At 38.6% G+C, this 20183-nt stretch overlaps 1 protein-coding gene across 3 annotated transcripts in view; it reads left to right on the forward strand.

The window, feature by feature from the left end:
• PLCH1 (phospholipase C eta 1) overlaps positions 1–20183 on the forward strand; it is a 783092-nt gene that overhangs the window by 733856 nt on the left and 29053 nt on the right. For all 3 annotated transcript variants that reach the window (XM_069213310.1, XM_069213311.1, XM_069213309.1), the window contains exons 16-18: positions 12997–13176; positions 13330–13437; positions 15965–16089. In XM_069213310.1, coding sequence (XP_069069411.1) covers positions 12997–13176; positions 13330–13437; positions 15965–16089 — 413 coding nt within the window. The remainder of the gene's footprint in view (positions 1–12996; positions 13177–13329; positions 13438–15964; positions 16090–20183) is intronic.

The raw sequence follows: 20183 nt of genomic DNA on the forward strand, positions 1-20183 counted from the left end.
ATTATTTTACACGCAAAAAAACTTCAAATGTTTATTTGGCAATATAATGTGGTTTTCTTTACATACTTAAAGAGAGTCATTATTTTTTTATCTTTAGTGTTAATAAAGAGCACATTTTACATTTTAAATTTTGTAAGAAATATGTTAGAAATATTTTATATTGTATAAATAATTTTTGTTTATGAAGTGCTATTATTTTAATAAGTTGTGAATTTGTAAATGCTTTTTTAAAAGAAAAATGCATTTAAGTGTAGTTAAACATTCTTAAACACTTTTTTATTTTTTCAGTAATGTATGTATCATTTAGTTTTAATCTGTATGTTATCTTTTAAAACAAATTCAGTAAAGTTAGCTTATAGGAAATGCATCAAAGTTTGATCTTGTGAATATAAAAAATTAATGAGAGTATTTAAAAGTTGTTAACATTTCAATTAATGTAACATCATTTAAACCCAAATGTATATGTGTTGCTTATTAAAACATGCATTTACATTTTAGATAACTACATGTTTTATTTATTTTAGTTTTAATAAAATGAACGTTAATTTTTGACGATTTTTAAAATAAATGTACACTTCTTAAATATTTTATTTTATTTTTATGGGAACAATGCACCCTAGATTGTAGTGTACCTAGAACATCTATCCCTAATACAGTACAGCACTTCTTTTAATATATCTTACATGACATTAATATCCAGCAATTTCCCCAATGTAGCTTAGATTGGAGTGGGAATAGTAAATCTATCCCCCCTCAATGCACAACATCTTCCCAAATGTAGGAATGGGAATCATGAATCTACTCCTTAAAGTCCAACATTTTTCCCAATGTAGGGTGGAATGGGAACAGTAAATGAACCCTTAATGTATTGTAAGGTTCGCAGTGTTGTTTTATCACCAACAAGTAATTGTGACACATTGTTTTTTTACATCACTTATAGTTTTAAGCTGGCAGTTATTGTTTACAAACACTATTATATCTTTAGCAATTTTTATATATATATTTACTATCTAACACATTTTTATAACAATTATTTTCACATTCATTGTTATAAATAGGCATTGTTTATAGTTTAGTTACACGTCAATATCTTTAATTTTCAAACACAATATATGTTTTACATTTTACATATTGCTATTTTTTTTATAACTTTTTAAAATACTTTTTTCAAAAAAAGATTGTGTTCTCAAATATGTTCTTAAAACATTTTTACAAGCATGCTAATTTAAAATATTGCTAAATGCTGTAAATTATTAAATATAATCACACCAGTGCTTTTTAAGAGATTCTATATTAGTACATGTGTCACAATCTTTAAAACATTTTTTAAACATTTTATAGCATTTTTTCCAATTATAGAAACAATTTTTATTAAAGTTTATTATTAATTTGGTTGTTTTCTCTGGATAGGTAGTCTTTTTTATGTTCATTGTTATTTTACAATTGATGTATTTTTACTTGTTATGCTTACGGAGTTATTTGTGGTGTGTGGGCGAGTATTTTGTGATTTTTTTTTTTTTAACGGGTTTTTCTTTGGACTCAAGAATTTTTCCTAGTTTTTGTATTATAAAGGAAATACAATTAGTCATATAATTTTTCAGTTTTTCTAGAGCTTTATTTTTTCAAACTTTGGATTATTTGGAATATTTGGGGCAATTTGTTTTATCATTTATCTATTTGTCATGGACATCAGCAACTAAATTATTTTATTTCTAATGGGTGGAAAGTGCGTATTTATTTCAAAGTTGTTTCTCTTACCATAATAGATTTTTAAGTGTTATTTATTTTAGTTATTGCTAATTGGTTTTAGGTATTGTGCTTTAAAGGTGTTTGATTATGTCGACCGTGCAATCTAACTGGATTTTGTTTTTAATAAAAAGAACATTTTTGACTAATTAATACAACTTATTAAACTATTTTAAAAAAAATAGTTGGATACATTTTTGTTATTTACAAATGTATTTTTGTTTTAGTTGGAATATTTTCACTTTTTTAAAGTAGTGTTTTGTTAGTGATTCTAAATGTGATGGGCCTTGGTTGTCAGGAGATGTTTGTGCTTCATACATTGCTTTGGTTTGCTTTGCTACTTTAAGTTTAAGTTGGGTTATAGATTGGTTGATTCTAAGTTGTTGATTGCTTTGGTCTTCTTTTCTAAGAATTGGTAGAGTGTAGTGTGGCTCCGGCCTAATGTGCACTAGAAGGCATTGTGCCAGCCTTTCACTACATTGTTTTTCTTCCATTGATGTGCCCTGGTACTGTTAAATATATTCCAATATGGTGTATGGTGTTTGTTCTTTGGGTTGGTCTTCGATCAGAACTGTGCAATTTGACAGCCCAAATATCTTAAAAATAGCCCAGTTAGGGACTTGGGGCCTGATTTAGAGTTTGGGGGATGGATTTACGCCATCAGAAACGTGACGGATATCCTGTTCTCCATATTACGATCTCCATAGGCTATAATGGGATCGTAATACGGCGGACAGGATATCCATCTCGTTTATGATGGAGTAACCCCCTCTACCAAACTCTAAATCAGGCCCTTTGTTTATCTCCATGTGTTTGATAATAGGGTGATTCTAGAAGGAGGTTATAGTAGTTTGCTACTTTTGTTATAGGGATGTCTGCTAGGGAAATTTTATTTTCTATTTCATATGCAAATTGGGTGTTTACTTAGTACTCAATGCTTTTTAAAAAAAACAATTGGTGGTGTCTTCATATACTCTGGTTAAAATGTTAGTACCAGCCCTGTATTGCTGTATGTTGGTATATATTTTTTAATTGAATTATTTGTTGCTTGTTTGAAGTACATGATTGTTTTTGTGGATGGTAGTAAATTTTAGATTGTATTTGAGTTAATAGTTTGTGGCATGCTTTCCTGTGAATACTACAACACAGATATAGCTATAGTGAATGCACTTTTGCCTAATGTCACAGAATTCACCACCCTTTTCTCAGAGCATTCTGGCCATAGCTCGAACTTTGCAAAAAAAGATGAACAAAAGACTGCTCTGTTGTTGACAAAAATAGACTTCCTCATTCCTTTGTGTTCAAAAGGCTGGCAATATTGAACTGTATTGTGCACTAAGGAAGTGCCACTGAGATGTGCAGCTTCATAGCAAGGACGTAGTGTTGCGTTGTGTTGTCAGCATATCAGTAGAAGCAATTCAACACAAACACTTCACCACCCCCACCTCATCCCCAGACACACACTCCATTCACACATCTCACACTCACATCTCGCACACACCCATCACACCCTCTCACTATCATAAAAAGATGATTCAGAAGCTACTTGAGCAGACTTATTTTTCTCCTGCCTGGTCATTGAAGGTGCAAGAGGGTAAAGCCTTCAGTCACACCATGCAAAACATTATTATCCAATATTATAGGAAGAAAACGATCAAGGAAAACAAAACAAACTAAACCATGGTAGGTAGAATAGAACTTTAACAACCTTTTCTGCTCCTACATAATGTAGAAAATTAGAAAGATCTCCTTCAGGAAAGACTTCCTATTTTCTTCTGGAGGATTGGATGTTGGTGTTTTTAGAAGATTGATATCATTCAGTCAAAACTCTCTACATAGCCATTTTTAATGGGCTATTAAAATATTGTTTTCCTTAAAGAGGAACAGCTTGCACCGATATCAGGCAGAGTTGAAATTGAAAATAATTTATGTGTGTGTGTGTGTCTGTCTGTTTGAATGTAATAGCATTTATAAAGTGCAGGCCAACCCAGATGGCAAAGAAGAGTGTAACAAAGGATGTGAGGCCAGTGTTACAATTCATTACATGGCTTTTCACAGGCCCTTCACCCACACCTGTGAAAACTGAAAGCTCTAGTTGAAAAGATGGATTGGTCTCTTACTTTGTGTGGTCAGATGGTGAAATATTGTTTTTTCTAATTGAACACACTTCCCTTCCCCCACCAGGTTAAACTTATAATTCCTATTATTATGATCTTCCTGTGTTGTTGATTCAGAAGCAGCAACTAATACAATGCTACACTGCAGTACTAGCCTGTGTTCTTTGAGGAAGGGACCACATTTCACCAGTCATAGCCTCTTTGCAATGCCTGCCTCTGAAAGAGAGTGGATTTATTTCACATTGACGTGCTTGGTATATAAGATGATTTGTACACCTGAACACTTGTCACTACTACACTGAATTAAGTGCTACTATTCTGGCTTCTCTGAGATCCAAATGTAAATTTATTTTGGAGATTCCTAAGTTTTGTTCAAAAGACTATAGATGTGGGGTCTTCTTCAGTCACAGCCACCATAAAAATAAATTCCAAGTTATTGCACTTATGCCAGGAATCTGATGTGCATAAATTATTGATGATGTGACTTTTCCAGTCCCTCATTGATCTGGAGCTTTTCATCCTTGTAGTGGCTTTTCCTAATCTGTGCCAATGGACTTGGCTGAGTAGTTTTGGGTTTCAGCATCAATGCATCCTAAGTCAGGGTGTATGTTGCATTCCATAAATATTCAGACAAAACAACACTAACCTAAAAGAAGAGAATATTGTTTGTGTGGGGGAGTTGATTCCTATCATATGGGAGGTACTATTTTCTGAAGACCTTTGTCTTCAGTCCCTTTCTGAATTTCTGGGGGAGTAGGAGCAGTACTACTACTGATGGAAATGTGCTCCAGATCCCAGTTCTATAAAAGTCATTCAGTCTTCCTTTTGTTTCTTCACTGGATATTTTTATGCCAAATCTTTTGATACCCTGTCTTTTTTTGTGGTGGTGACTCTCTGAAGAGTTCATTTTCTAGGCAAGGTATATACTGGTGCTTTTCATTGTGGCCTTGTGCATGATGTAACTAGTTTTGAAGATGATGTAGGCATATAGTAGGGGCCAGCATATTTCCCTCAGTTTTGCTGGGTGTGCTTAAACTTCTTCCGGCCTTTAACAAGATATACTTTATTGTAGAGTATGGCCCTCATTACGAGTCTGGAGGTCTTCAGACCGCCAGACCCCTGGTGGCCATCAGACCATGGTGCTCCTGGTGGTCTGACTACCAAATTATGACCCTGGCAGTCGGACTGCCAGAGGTCCCCCACCACTGCCAGGAACAAGGTTCCTGACAGGTAGGCGGCGGTCGAAGTCGTGCTCAGCCACAGAGGTGCTTAAAGCAGCACCGCCGTGCTGATCACGACTTCACTTCCCACCGGCCTTTTCATGGCAGGGACCCTGCCATGAAAAGGCTGATAGAAAGCCAGTGCTGGGAACCAAAGGGGGGGGGCATGAATTGGCCACAATCATGTCGTGGGCAGTGCTGGGGGCCACCCTGCCCAGTACCTTTGGAATGAGCACTGTCTGCTACAGCAGACAGTGCACATTTCGAGGGTGCTGGGGGCATCCTCTGTGTGTCGGCATTGGCCTCAAATGCTGCCGTACAGTTTTCACTAGGATGACCGGCAGAAACCTCAGATTTCTGAGGTTTCTGCTGGTCAGCCCAGTGGAAACCTTGTAATTGACCTGTGGGGGAGACAGCCAGCCCCGCAGAAGTCTCCTCTCCACAGGGCTGCCTGGCCAACAGTCGGCTCGCCAATCTTGTAATGAGGCCCTATGTCTTTAAGAGTGGCAATGGTCTGAAGGGGGAATCCATTGAGCCTTGCCACCATTCAGTTAAAATAGCCCTAGGGACTAGACTGTTCTTCTGAAATCTACTTCAGGTCAAAATGTTTCACTTTTTCAGGATGAAGAGCGGTACCATGCTAACTTTGGTTTTCTTGGCAATATGTTCTTCATAGAAGATATCTATGTCAAGTGTGAGTCCAAGTGATTTTGCTTTGGCTGACGGATGGGGATGAAACTCGCTGGGTTAATTTTGGAATACCAGGCTTGAATGTGTGTTTGTTTGGAGTAACACGTTTTTATTCCGGCTGGTTTGAACTTTAGGAAATAACTTTACATCACATTCTGTATGAGACTGAGACAGTATTTGAGTTTCTGGATGTTGTGAAGAGAAGATCTTGATGTATAGTCTCGCTCCATGAGTGTACTGGTGGCCTTTGAATGTTACTGCCTTTGAGCAGTATTCCACAGGGTTCAATGTAGAAGTTGATGATGAGTTTGTGATGGGTGGTAATTGGATCCGTGGTTGATGACTGATTATGTCAAAGGCTGCACATAGATCAAGTAGGACCAGCAGGCAGTGGTCATTCTTGTCAGTGATTAGATGACTTTGTTCACTACCTGAAACAAGCTTTGCACGAATCTGATTCACTTCTATTGGAATGATTAATTTTTCTTTTTGTATTTGTCTTTACATTTTTGCACGTGTACAGTGGCATTAAGCTGAACACTAATGGCGATCACATGTTTTAATTGTACCTGTTTCCTATTGATATTCATGTGGCATCTATTATAAGCCTTTCAACCACGGTTGCTTTACATTTGGTCCAGCAATAGTATATACCCAACAGCTTTATTTCTTTGAAAGCATTATGGAAATTATTATGTTTGCATTCTGAGCTGAATGTTTGTTTCTCTTCTGTATTGTAGTCAAGTCCACATTTTAAATAATTTTTCTTTTCCCAAAGACAAAGTATTATAGCGATGTCTCTACTGTTAACAATATTAGCAGTTATGAATAGTACCAAACTCAGTAGCCTGTGCTTTTGCAGTCATGTACACTTTGTGTGGCGAGTGTGCAGAAGGCTAATATATGCTGGCATTTATTTCGACAGAGTTCACTCACAAAGCTTTCACTCGTTATCTCGAAATGTGCTCAACATGCTTTTGTTCAGAAGCTGGCTCCTGCTTCGCAACAATAAGCCGGTGACATTTGTGACAGACCTTTAGTTTCCCTGCAAGATGCGCGTTTTTAGAAGGCTGCTGCAGATAAATATTTTTATTGATGGGTTTTAAGGGTTATATCCAGAAAAGTAATTGTGCTAAGAGTGTTTTGCTTTTTCTTATAATTGTATGTTTCAGCAGCTTCCTTCAGGACTTACGTAAAAAAAGCAAATGCATAAAAAGCATTATTATCTCTTTTATTGGTTTGCACTTCCACTAGTTAGGCTCACAGTCTTACTGCTGGCAGACTAAGAGAGAAGCACTTAGTACTTCTGATAAGCTTTAATTGTGGCTAAGTGGCATTCTCCGTACAAGGGGAGGTGGATACATTATGGATTTGTCTCCTTAGAGATGAGATCTGCAGGCCACACCCCTAGGATGCTGCAGTTGTTCTAAAGAGTTAAAATTGCACTGGTACTTGTATGCAAACTTACCGTAAGTTAAAGTAGCATATCTTTTTGAGCACTCCCACTAGGACCTAGGTGTGACTAGACTCACAACTGCTTGGTACCAGGATACCATCCTGCATGATAGCGCGCTCTACAAATCTGCATAACATCGTACGTTGAAGCTGAATATCTGGCCTTCAGTTGCTTTTTAGGTCCATATTCAACAAGCCATTTTGACACATAAGATAAACGTAGGTGCGCATATGGTTTGTTTTACTACTGTACATTTGTGGCTCATATTCAGAAAATGTGAACCTATAATTGTAAAGTGATTGTCTCACATGTAATATTACTCCACTTAGGTGTAATTTTACATATGGACAAATATTCTCACATGGTCAGAGTAGAGTTTCAAGTGACAGATTGCCCTGGAAAGTAGGTCAACATGTACAAACATGCTAGTTTGTGGGTATTCATAAACACTTACCTAACACAATCCCAGTTTGGATATAGTCAGATATTTACTCTTTTAAATCTGTATACAGAGGCACTACCTCCAAAATTGGTGGAGTTCTTCAGGAAGGGTTTCAATAAAAAAAAATATATCTTGGTGGACGGGAAAAAGTGTTCTGAAATGTGATCACCCTCTTCCCAGTTATTTACGCATGCATGTATTTGTTAGTATTTTTAAAGTTCAAACCTAGATGGAGAACAATGGATAGCTGAACAGTGGATATGATCCCTGGGACTCATCATGATTGTTTACAAGTGAAACAGCCAATACACAGTTTCTTAGTGTGTGGGGTGCAGTGTTTGAAGATCTAGATATACAATCCTTTTCTAGTTGCACAGGGAAGGAGTGGTTCTGATGTTGGTGTCATTCGAGATGTCATTCCAGATCCTGGGATCATAGGTAGAGAAGACCTGCCATCTCTTCTTTGGCTTCATGGATCTCTTCCATCTCCATCTCCAATCCAATGATATCCTGGCCCCTGGGATTGCTGCTGCTTTGGGCGCTTCTTTTCTTAGCAAAGTATGCAGGGATGCTATTTCTAAAAGCCTAGTATGCAACAGGCATGTGCTCCCCCTTTTTGCACCCTAAAGGCACTTTGGTATTATGGAAGGGGCCGCAGGCGCTTGTGCAGCCCCTTCTGTAATACAGATAGCGCTGGTGTGCATGTAGCGCAGCACTATCAAGAGAGGGTGGTCACTCATTTGCATGGGGGCATGGCTCCATGCACATGAGGGAATCTCTTTAGCTCTGTGCCCACGTCATTTTATGGATGCAGACACAAAGGCAAAGAAGCTGTCAAGAGGCACACTTACAATGTGCCAAAAAAGGTGGTGCAGTGTCAGTGCACCCTTTGATGGCAGCCCTCTGGAAGGGATAAAGACCCCCCTCAGGCATCCCCATGCTTGCCGGTACAATCACTCACTGCACCTGCCGACAATGGGATCTCCCTCCCCTCTTAAAAGTGCAAGCAGGTTGCCGCTTGAACAGTGAACGACCGAGCAGATGTGAAGCACCTGCTCCGGATTCCACCTGAATGCGCTGCCCCAAGTGCAGCTCAAGTTTGCGGCTGCCCTAAGTGCAGTGCATTCAACATAATAGGGCACACTTTTCCTGTTTGCACATGGTGCACCTGTTTGAACCTCCACCATACCGTGAAACAGGGAAAGTGTGCCCTGTATTTAATATTTAATAGGGCTACTGGTGCATTTTTTTAAAAGAATTGTTTGATGTTTGTAACCATCTGGTGTTTTAAATAGCACCAAAATACAAAAGTGTCACATTCACACATTTTCAAGAATGATTGTGTCCGTGTTGAGTTGGCAGTCTCCTTCTGTGTCAACAGCACCAAGGATAACCCTGCTGGGCCAATCTTAAACATAAGGAGGTTGTTGCTTTGGGGATAAAAGTACACCAGGCACGTCAAGTTGCGAATGATTGAAAAGATATTTGGTGCAACTGTAAATAGTAATAAAATATTGGGTACACAAGCAAGGTAATGACATTGGAGAGTCTCTCCGGACTAAACGGGAGGGGTATTCCCTCCCACTAATTAGTGTGGATAATCACATCTACCAAAGTCCACCCCTCACTGTGCCTCCTCACAGAGATTGTTGCTGCTTAAGTCTTGATGTGTTGCCAGTGCTAAATAGCCTTTAATACCAGTCTTTTGGACTTGCATACTCATCAGTAAAGCAAAATGTTCCTTTTGGGGGTAGCATGACCTGGTGCTTATTGTGTATGAATAAGTGCAAGAGGTCACCGGCCATAACTTTAAGCCCTGGATCCCAATGGCAGTTACTCCAAGGAGCTGGAGCTGATAAAATAGTACCAGAAAGTGGTATTGCACACTGTTGACATGTATGTTCTTGTCCTGTGCTGTAGTACATGCAGTACATAGTACTCCTTACTAACTTTGTTTGATGTTTATTGAGTCCTGATGTGCAGCCACTGGTGTACAGCCATTGGCCTTAGCATTTTGTTCTTTCAAACTCTTCAGAAAGGCAGTAGGTTATTTTGGGTGTGGCCATGTTCTGCTGCTCAATTTATACGAAGAAGTGCTCAGCGGCTCACAGATGCAAATTGTATGTCCCATAATCCAGCTGCCAAACAGTTCATAGGATTATTCTAGTTCTTCCCAAACAATGCATCGTGGGATATGGTGTTGAAAGTAGTTCATACTTTTATTGTTTTTTGTGTGTTTTTTTTTGTTTCTTGATTTTCTAGCCTTCATTTCTGTTGACTGATCGGAAAAACAGAAAGCTCTGATGCAGGTTAGCCTGACCTGCTCCTCAGTTTATATTGGCACCTTCAAATATCTAAAACCTAATTACTTAGCATCTCCTCAAATTTGTGTCTAGCAATTGATCACTACTCTGAGATCTGAAAGATCCCATATTAGATCTGAAATGTTCAAAACTACATTTATCTGCTGGATTTGCCATTAGTATGGCGTAAACCGGCTTATAGCATACACTTTAGCCCCCTTACACAGCTTTTCTAGCAAGATATCCAGATTTCATGTGATGTCCCCTCACCTCTGGGACAATGGCTGTCTGGCATTCACCAGCTCTGGTTGCACAGCAGACCTGTGAGTACTCTTTGGAGCACTTACTTCTTTGCCATAAAGGTCATGGAACTAGAACCCAAAGTGTAGTAGTTGATAGCACACTGTTTATACACAGCTGCCAGGCAGAAGATGTGGATCCACAGAAGAAATAGTTTGAGGTGGTTCTTCGTTCAAGAGTCTTTTTGAGTCTATTCTCCAGACACAACACAACCTTTGTGTAGAGGGGGATGCTGTGCATAGTAGAATCATCACCATCCTGCAGTATCCAATAAAGAAGAGCTGTGAAGTTCCTGCATCTGACTGATATCAGCTAAGCTAAGGGAGAATTCAGGGAAAGACTAAATGGGATACCTCACCTAAAGGTGTTTGCACCTTTCAAAACAAAGTCTGAAGTCCAACTCCAGCCCCCTGCAATCCACCAAATGGCAGTATTGAGGAAGGCTAACTAGCAGCTCCTTGCTAACCAAAAGGACTGGTCTGATATCTAAAGGAGCCCTTGCATTGTCGTGGTCTCCTTTCTTTCTGCTTACGAATCTGGATCTGTTAATAGAACCTGTGACTGATGTATGTATTGTGAGAGGTCTTCTCTTTTCTGCCTCATTCCGTGCTTTGCATGAGTTGCTGGTCTGTTTCTCAAGATACAGATGGAATAATTCAGCATTGAGGAAGTCGTCCTTGAGGACATGCACTGGTCACCGCCAGCTATTAATGCTGAATGGACATTACGTAACGTGCTGACAAGGATACACGCCATATAAAGTAATAACAGACGTCTGAGTTTAGCACCAAGCGATAGTCCCAATATATTCAACAATATTGTCCACTTTGCTGGTTTTCCCTGTTCTCAGAAAGAGGGAGATTCATTTATGTAGTCTATCTCCACACTGAGATCAAGGGAGTATGTAAATACAATAAAACAAAGATGAGTTGCTTATTCTGTTACTGTCTAAAGACCAGTTCACACAGTATGTTGGTTTCCTTAAGTAAGACCTTTGTGCCCTAAAAAAGGATCTCTTCTTCAGAAATAGAAATCGTGATTCACAGAATACGCTTCCAAGTAGGTGCACACTTTTTAAAGTAGAAGTCTGTCAATCTGGTAGTTTTTGCTGTTTGAGCCGGAAAAGGAAAGGAGAGGTTAAAGGGAAGAAAGGGGCACAGTAAAGAGGTGAGTAACTAAAAACTTTCGAGAGGTCCCAGAAGGGACCTCACTACGAGTATGGTTGATTTATGAAGGGAAATAACGGATGGAAATGAATGATTCTGGCTGATATCTCCCTATCAAAATACAGCCACTATGAGATAATAGCCCCTGAATGTGCAATTTCTCTAAGGACCTTGTATTAGCATGTCCATTTTTGCTTGGTTTGCTGATTCTGCGGACATTTACATTCACATTTGCTACCTGAACTAAGCAGGTGGTAATTTTGAGCAGGGAGCCACAACAGTTCATGTGGTGTAAGAGTTTAACATGATGTAGATGAGCAGGGCAGGTTCTGATGTAAAACCAAACCAGTTGTTTCCACACTTTGTAATTACTGATATATTGGAATGCAGGCGTGCAGTTGGGTGAGTTTGAGTGTGTTTTTTGTTTTTGTTTTGTTAAAGAGAACAGAGATGCCATTTTGATTTTAGTGAAGTATTCACTGTTTGTGCTTGTAGTTTCTGGACGATGTGTGTTTCACAACCTTTTTCAACACTAAACCTTTTTTAAAAAAAATCCTGAATGTGTCAAAGAAGACTCGAACCTTAAACTATGGGAATCATATTTTTTCCTGGAACGTTTTTTGTAAGAACCTGATTCACAAAGCCAATTGTGCCTGTAAGTTCAACTTGAACTTGCAGACAATATGATTAATGAGCACAACTTCAGATTTTGTATTCACAAAATACCAATTCACACTTGTAAATTTCTTTACACATTCATAATATCAGACAAGTGCAGTGTAATAATATGAGCAGTCAGTCTTCTCCGGTAGATAGGTAGTGGGTATTTCTGGGCAAAGTAGCACATCACAACTTTTGGGTTTGTTAGTATTCACTAATAATTTCTTTATCCATTGATACCCTGAAAATAGTGTAAATATTACTTTTGCAAAATGCAGGAGCAAAACCCTTCCCCAGGGGAGAATGGACAGACATACCCACTAAACTGGTGGAGCAGTTTCTCTCCTGAGGAAAAAAGTCACCCATGAAGCAAATTGAAAATAAAATGGTAGAAAACACCTTTTCACTGTCTTGTAGATACTTTACATTAGCAACTGCATATATACACATGTATTTTTCATCATCTGAAAATGAACTTCAAAAAGGAATTGGAGAAACAAAATATCCAATCATAGGTGGAAACCTATAGAAGTACATTCACCATCTTTTGAGCAAATGGACAACAGTGTTCTTAACGGGGACATCTGTGCCATAGCAATCCACACATAACTGTAAACCTTCTAGACTATAAAAACATGTAACTATTTTTGTGTCTTATAAAAATGCACACAATTAGAGCACTTGCTCATGTAAATGGAAGCGGAGGGGAGGGAAGGGAGATGTGCAGGCTTTGAATTGCCTGTAAAGGCTTAACCTTTAGTTTCTTGTAAAAATAGAATGCAATAATGCTACAATCTTGATGACCGATGACCAAAGAAACAGTTGCAATCTATATTATATCCACTTTTGAAGGTTGGGACATTCTCATATAATCAAATCTTAATATTTTCTTTCAGGAACCACTGGTAATGTTTTATCGTTCAGTGAGACAAGAGCCCACCAGGTAGTTCAACACAAATCTGAACAATTCATGTTATACAATCAGAAGCAGCTTACCCGAATATATCCATCGGCATACAGGATAGACTCCAGCAATTTCAATCCAGTGCCATATTGGAATGCAGGCGTGCAGTTGGGTGCGTTCAAGTGTCTTTTTTTTTTTTTTTTAAGAGAACAGAGCTGCCATTTTGATTTTAAGGAAGTATTCACTGTTTGTACTTGTAGTTTCTTTCCAATGTGTGTTTCACAACCTTTTCAACAATAAACTTTTTTTTTTAAATTCTATATAGTGGCTTTAAACTACCAAACAGAAGGTCGCATGATGCAGTTAAATCGAGCAAAATTTAAGATGAATGGAAACTGTGGGTATGTCCTGAAGCCACAGCAGATGTGCAAAGGTACTATAACTTTGACCATTGTTATGTCATGAAGACCTGTAGAATGAACTGTTGCTTTTCATAACCTCCAATGATATCAGTATTTTGGATGATCAATCATTTTAATCAGTTGGAAAATGTGATCAATGAATCACTGGAAGTGCGTCCCACAAAGGCAGCAGAGGTTCCTAGTTATCATTATTGGCCAACATTGGAAAGTTATCCTCTGGTTTACAGAATAAAGGTGCAACACTGAGGACCTCCGTATGATAATTTAACATTTAACAGAACTTTAAGTCGACAACTTTGTCAGTATGAATCTATGTAGCCATTAACACATTGTTGAGATTTGTGCAACTACAAATAATTATTTTTCCTTATTGCACAATAATGAAACCTGCACTCATGTTGCTGTCCACCCCATGGATAGTTTTGCCATGGCAGCCGAAGAGAGGCCTGGTGGGCATGATTTATTTTTGGATTTTACTTACACATGATTGTTTGCAAGCACTTCTCATCAGATCAATGAAATGGCATGCAATTTTGTGGTGATTGTCTTCAATGCAGCATGGGATTAGAGGGGTATATACTTAGCTTCTTAGATCATACATATGCCATATATATTATTTCCCCATTTTACAAAATGCTAACATGCAAACTCTCCTCCTTACTTTTACCACCAATGAGGCTTGCAGCATAGAAAATCTTCATTTTAGTACGGCGAGGCTGTGAATTTCCAAAACCCTGTTTGCCTTATACAAGGATCTATTTTGCCCCAATGATTCAAATATTTCTTCCATGCTCCTGATTTAGAAGAAACATATCTCCACATTGCCATTCGCAAGGGCCACTGTACCTTAAATTAGTGGTAAGAGGCAAACTTTTTCAGATCTGAGACTAATCTTTCAGAATTTGATTAGCTCAGAGAGTCATTATCACATGTCTGACTATAATAGAGAACCTGAGAAGTAAAGTTATAAATATGCATATCTTTGTGGTGAATGGCTGCTTGGAGTGATATGAGTAGCAAGACACTTCTCACAGTTCTTAAGTATTGAATGAGAAACGGCAAATGTTGCCTTTAGTCAAGTACAAACTAGGACACTTGAGGGGGAGGAGGGTCACCATTGATACAACCAAGACAAATATTCACCCCTTTCAATTAACAATGATAAGCACTCTCCAAGCTCTAAATGTAACGACAAATCATCAGTGCAAGGAATTACTGGGGTCTAATGTCAACCCTCAGTTCATTCGTACCCTTATGTTGCTTCGGAATGTACCTGATCCAATAAAACCTTGACAAACAATGGCATCCAGGAGTGGGGGGCAAGACTATGTTTATTTCCACAGGTTAGTTTTTTCTGCCTCATTTTCTGGAAGCAGCTTTGAAAGTGAATACTTAACTTTAAGAAATGGGGGCTTATCTAAAGTAACCTATTTGGAAAGGTTATTAGTTGCAAGCTGCGTGATACCAAAGCATCAATTTGCATGTGATAAGAGAACCAGGATAGCCTTTTAGTCTTTTCTCCACTACAACACAGAAAAACCCAACCACACTTTATTATGTAAGGAAATAAAATGGAAGCCTTTTTTCCAGTGATTGGGAGAAAGACTCAACAACAATTCATCATGTAAGGAAATACAATGGAAAAAGATCACTCAGTCTGAAGAGAAACATAAAGATTATGGAAACTGGGCCTCAAAAAACATAAGAATAAAAATGTTTGCCACTACCTACCATGTCTGAAGAATGACTTGTCAGGACCATCTGTGAAGAATTTTTCATTTCCTTATCCGGTTTCTGTATATTTTCCTATGAGGTTCTTAGTTATTTATGTAATCCTGGCATTCAAAAGACCAGTTGCAACATTTTACTTTGTGTTAAATTACTCAAGGCAGATCTAGTTTTCAGAACTGCTGCACCTCTTATTCTGGTTTCCCATCAAGTTTATGATGCACACACAAATAATAACGAGGGCCGTTCTTGTGTGAGGAACCTGTATGAATAAGTGGTCAAGATTAGAACTGTTGGAATCTCCAGCCAATGTATGTGCCACCACATTCTATAATGACAGATTAGCTGTTCTTAGTGGATTAACATCTTCAACTGCCTTAGATGAAGGAGCATACTTTAGCAACTTCAAGACACCAAAGAATGACATCAGAGCCTAAGATTGTGTTTGCCCCTGACATAAAGGAGGTATATGTTCCTAGCGTTAGTTTGTTCCTCCTGCTCCCAAGTCAATCTGATTTCATTCCTTCGAGACATGTTAATTAACTTGCTGTTACGGATGGTGAAGTTTTTGGTTTGATAATACCAGTTATGCTTGAGTATGATATGAGCTCTGGGTTAAGAGGTTAAGATTTATCCAGGTGTTGACTGGATGAGAAATGGCCTAGGAATAAGGTGCCTAGATTTAAATTTTAATGGTTTAGTGATAGCTGGTTGTTAAACTAGTAAGTATGATTTACGTTTATATGTCATTCCTGCATGTCTAGTTTTTGGAGACTCTAAAATCATTTCCTAACATTTCTTTTTTCTTAGGGACATTTAACCCATTGTCCGGTGATCCTCTACCAGCATCTCCAAAGAAGCAGCTGATTCTGAAAGTAATAAGTGGCCAGCAACTACCTAAACCCCCAGATTCAATGCTAGGAGACAGAGGCGAGGTAAGGCATTTTTATAAAGTGATAACCATTGTCTTCAATAAAATATGCTCCTCGCTACTATCACAACTTTTCTCATATCCAGAAGCTCCAGGCTTTACCTAAAGGTACAGGATTGTTTGGTACATTTGCATTATCGTTGTTATTTTTGTAGCAATGGCAATGGCTGTGTAATAGTTTTTACTTTGCTGGGCTGTGGACTCTATGGAACTGTTTTTAATTTACTTTACCCAGAAGCTTGTGTAAATTAATATAGTTCAGTAAATTAATATAATTCAATATAGTTCAGTGGTTCTTAACCTTTTGACTTCTATGGACCCCACATTAATTATTACTGGAATCCCAGGAACTTCACTGAATCCTCATCATAATCTGTGGATCACCATTGAGTCATTATTGGATTCTGGGGACCCTGGCCTAAGCAATTTGGATGATTTGAACCACAAAATATCAAACAAACACAGAAACAAGCATTCATCAAACAAATATAAAAATGATGAAATATTTTATTTAATTCACAAATATAAAAAACAAGATCAAAGTCTTAATTTTAATGGGAATGTTGGAGCTTTTGTAAATTCATTTCAGGCCCCACACCATGCATAGTAAGTTCTGTTTGATGCACTTACACTGCTCTCAGAAATCAGTCTGAGAATGCCAAATTTATTTTTAGCCTCCAGTTTCAAATTCCCACACATCTACAGAACATTTTATTTGTTTTCAATTTTTCATTTTGCTTCCTTAGTTACGTACACTTTATTAATCTGTTAATTTTTTAATTTTGAAGCAGTCGTGGACCCGCAGTGGTCCTTGGACCACAGGTTAAGAACCACTTATAAAGACTATTGACCTACAGCATCTGCAGTTTATTACTCTTTGTAGTACCTGTAAACGTTTCAAGGTAACCTACATAATAAACTGATCTTTTCGAGAACACTGAACACACCTTTTTAGTTCTGTTGGGCCATGAAGAAAACCATGTGCTTTGTTGCCTTTCAAGAGTTACAACATGTATACACTGATAAATAAAGTCTACTTGCAAAGTATGTGGATCATGTGCTAAATTCATCTTAAACCATAAAATAAATGTTTCTAGATGCATGTTATGCACATCAAATGAAAAGTAATCATAAGGGAAAACGCCAAAAATGAAGCTTAGTTTGAAACATAAAAGCAATGTTGCAAACTAGACACATTAAAATGCATCTGCGTGGGTCCCATAACAATGTTAAGGGTAAGCAAGGGAGAACACTTTATATGTTAATGTCATTGTCCTCTAGGGACTTAACGTGGGCAACTATTTCAAGAGAAGCCAGATACTGTAATGGAGAGAAATAAATTAGCAAAACAATGAGGTCAGATGACTCATGTAGCCTGCTTTCAAGTTATATGCTTTCAGTGGGGCAGATCTATGGAGTGCAGTTCCCGTCTGTAAATTCATATTTCCTTGCTAATTCTGCACTTAAACTACCACCACAGCGATGGGTGTTAAAAGAAAATACACATTACAGACTTGATTATAACATACTTGTAGGCCATTTTTTCTTTACAAAATGAAATATTGTATCTTGAAGGGAAAAAAAACTGTGCGGTTCCCAGGGTGCCTGCCTCAGGTCTGAAATGGCTAGGCATTTCTACGGTCCAAGGCCTTGGCCAAAATCCAGAGCTTTAACCTGAAGCTGGTTTAGCTTTCCTTGCCCCTTCCACTTCTTGTATTAGACTGTTGAAGACAGGTACCGTTCTCTATATAGCTTCAATGAAGGGAGTTGTGACACCCATAGCATCAGCTGTGTTGCGATCTGAGAAATCCAGCCATTTATATTATTCTCCCTATAAGTGGAAGTTTAGCATTTACACATAGTGACCAGGATGTTTCTGTGTCTACTTTCATTTATAGCGCTGGTAGTTACTTTCCTAAGAATTATATACGTTTCTAGCTTCATTCATGGCGTGTTTGTCCATGTCACTCTTATACTTACCTCTCGAGGTGAGGTAGTACTGCTATACCTTGTTGTTTTGGTACTTTGAACATGATTTAGAGTTGGGCGGATGGGGTTACTCCATCACAAGTGTGACAGATATCCCATCCGTCATATTATGATTCCATTTTATCCTATGGAAATTGTAATATGATGGACGGGATATCCGTCACGTTGTGGCGGAGTATCCTGTCCGCCAAACTCTAAATCAGGCCCTTTGTTTGTTCTATGAAAAGCCATGTAACTTTTTTTGCTGTCTCGTTTCATCTCACTCTCTAGTAACTTCTTTTACTTTGTGATTGCATTTGAGGTGGTTGCAGCTGGGTTGTTTGAAATGTCATTATTACAATAGACTTCCCCTTTAGTCAGGACTCTTAACAGTAGTAACAAATTGACCTTGAATCTCTATGAAAGAAATTGTCTTTTTGAGTGCTCCTTTAAAATCACAATCTTTCTGCGTTGGCTTATTCTCCACTACTGGCATTGTAACTGCCATTGCTGCTTGAGAGCTCTCATGTTGAACATGCCATGATCTCTAAATTGCAGATAATAGTGGCACTGGCATAACTACACTCATTAAACACAGAAGCTTGAGCATTTGCTCCTCACCCAGCACCTCAAAATGCTTTCCCTCTGTGGTGAAATAACAGCCAGCTTCCCTGATATCAATAATTTTGGGTTTAGGTTCATGTGGGGACATAATAATTGACATGAGCTTGACTGATGTCACCTAGACTTACAAAAGTACTGGAGCTGTTTGAGCCCTTTCGTGTATATGATTGCGCACTGCAAAGATATGCCCACTCTTTAACAGATGTTAATAAACACAATTTTTGGAAAACGCAACACTGCACACTTTGCTTCCTGCCTGGATTCGGCAGATGATGCTTTCAGAGACTTGCAATATGTGCTTCATCCTTATGGGGTTCACTCCAGTTGCTTCTTGGGGAGTGAAACTTCCTAAGGTACTGCAAAACACTGAAACCCACTTTCCTTCTGCCCAACTTACACTCCGCATTCTCCCCCCTTGGGCTAAATTTGTAAGAAACCAGATCCAAAACTCATTTTGATGGTTCCATGCCCCGAGTTTCTGCCCGCTGGCCTAGCAGGAAACAGGCTACTACATTGTCTTCAGCTCGTAATCCAGCCAGCTGCCATGTTGTAGCCTGCAGGGTGCACCAGCACCCTTGCAATGTTCACTGTCTGACAGTGAAGGACAGGGGGGCCCCTGCACCCGTTCTCCGCCACGAAAAGGCCAGCGGAGAAATAGGTCATAATCTCCAGGGCAGTGCCACCTACCTCCAGACCGCCAGGATCTCTGATCCTGACGAAGCTGGCATTTTGGTTGTAATGTGTCGCTCGGACTGCCGCATTGGCAGCGGTCCGAGCGCCATCTGTGAGTTTGGTTGTCTAGTGATGCCAGACTCGTAATGAGGCCCAGAGTGTCTGGCAACCACACAATCAGCATTGGTAGTAGATTTCAGTGTTGGTGGCATGTTGATGGTAGATGACAAGCATAGGCGGCATGTTGATGAAAGGGATCATGTAATTATTTTGGAAGGAAACATCAGCATTCTGCGTACATAATGCTAAACCTTTTTTGGTCCCTTTGGCAGTGCATTAGTTTCAAACTTCTTAGTTGTTTTGAAGTGGACAACCTTATACCTTCTTATTTTCTGCATTTACATTTTCTTAGAGGCTACTTGTCTTCTGAAATGTATTGACAGGGGTTGGCTCTCAGCAGTGCAGCTGATGCAGTGATCCTGGAATCTAAAGGCACAAAGTAGCCCACTTAAACATGAGTATTGCTCTATTTAGCACCTTAACAGCACTCACAGCCATTTCCTTGTTTGCTCTAAGGTTGATGGCACCATTTGATACTCCACAGAAGGTATACCCATGTGTTTGAGAATGTGGATATTTTATAGCACTTTTTCAGCTTTACAAATAACTGTCGATACTTTTAAGCAGTTATTTAGTATTACAATTTGTCTATTTTATGCAGAACTAGAAGCAAGACTGATAACACAAAGAATTCATCAAAATCAATGCAAATAAGTAAGCCTTAAACCATAGTTAAAGAAGATGTACATGTAAATGATTTCATTCACTTAGACC

This window comes from Pleurodeles waltl, chromosome 11 (genome assembly GCF_031143425.1).
Source record: "Pleurodeles waltl isolate 20211129_DDA chromosome 11, aPleWal1.hap1.20221129, whole genome shotgun sequence".
Taxonomy (NCBI): Eukaryota; Metazoa; Chordata; class Amphibia; order Caudata; family Salamandridae; genus Pleurodeles; species Pleurodeles waltl.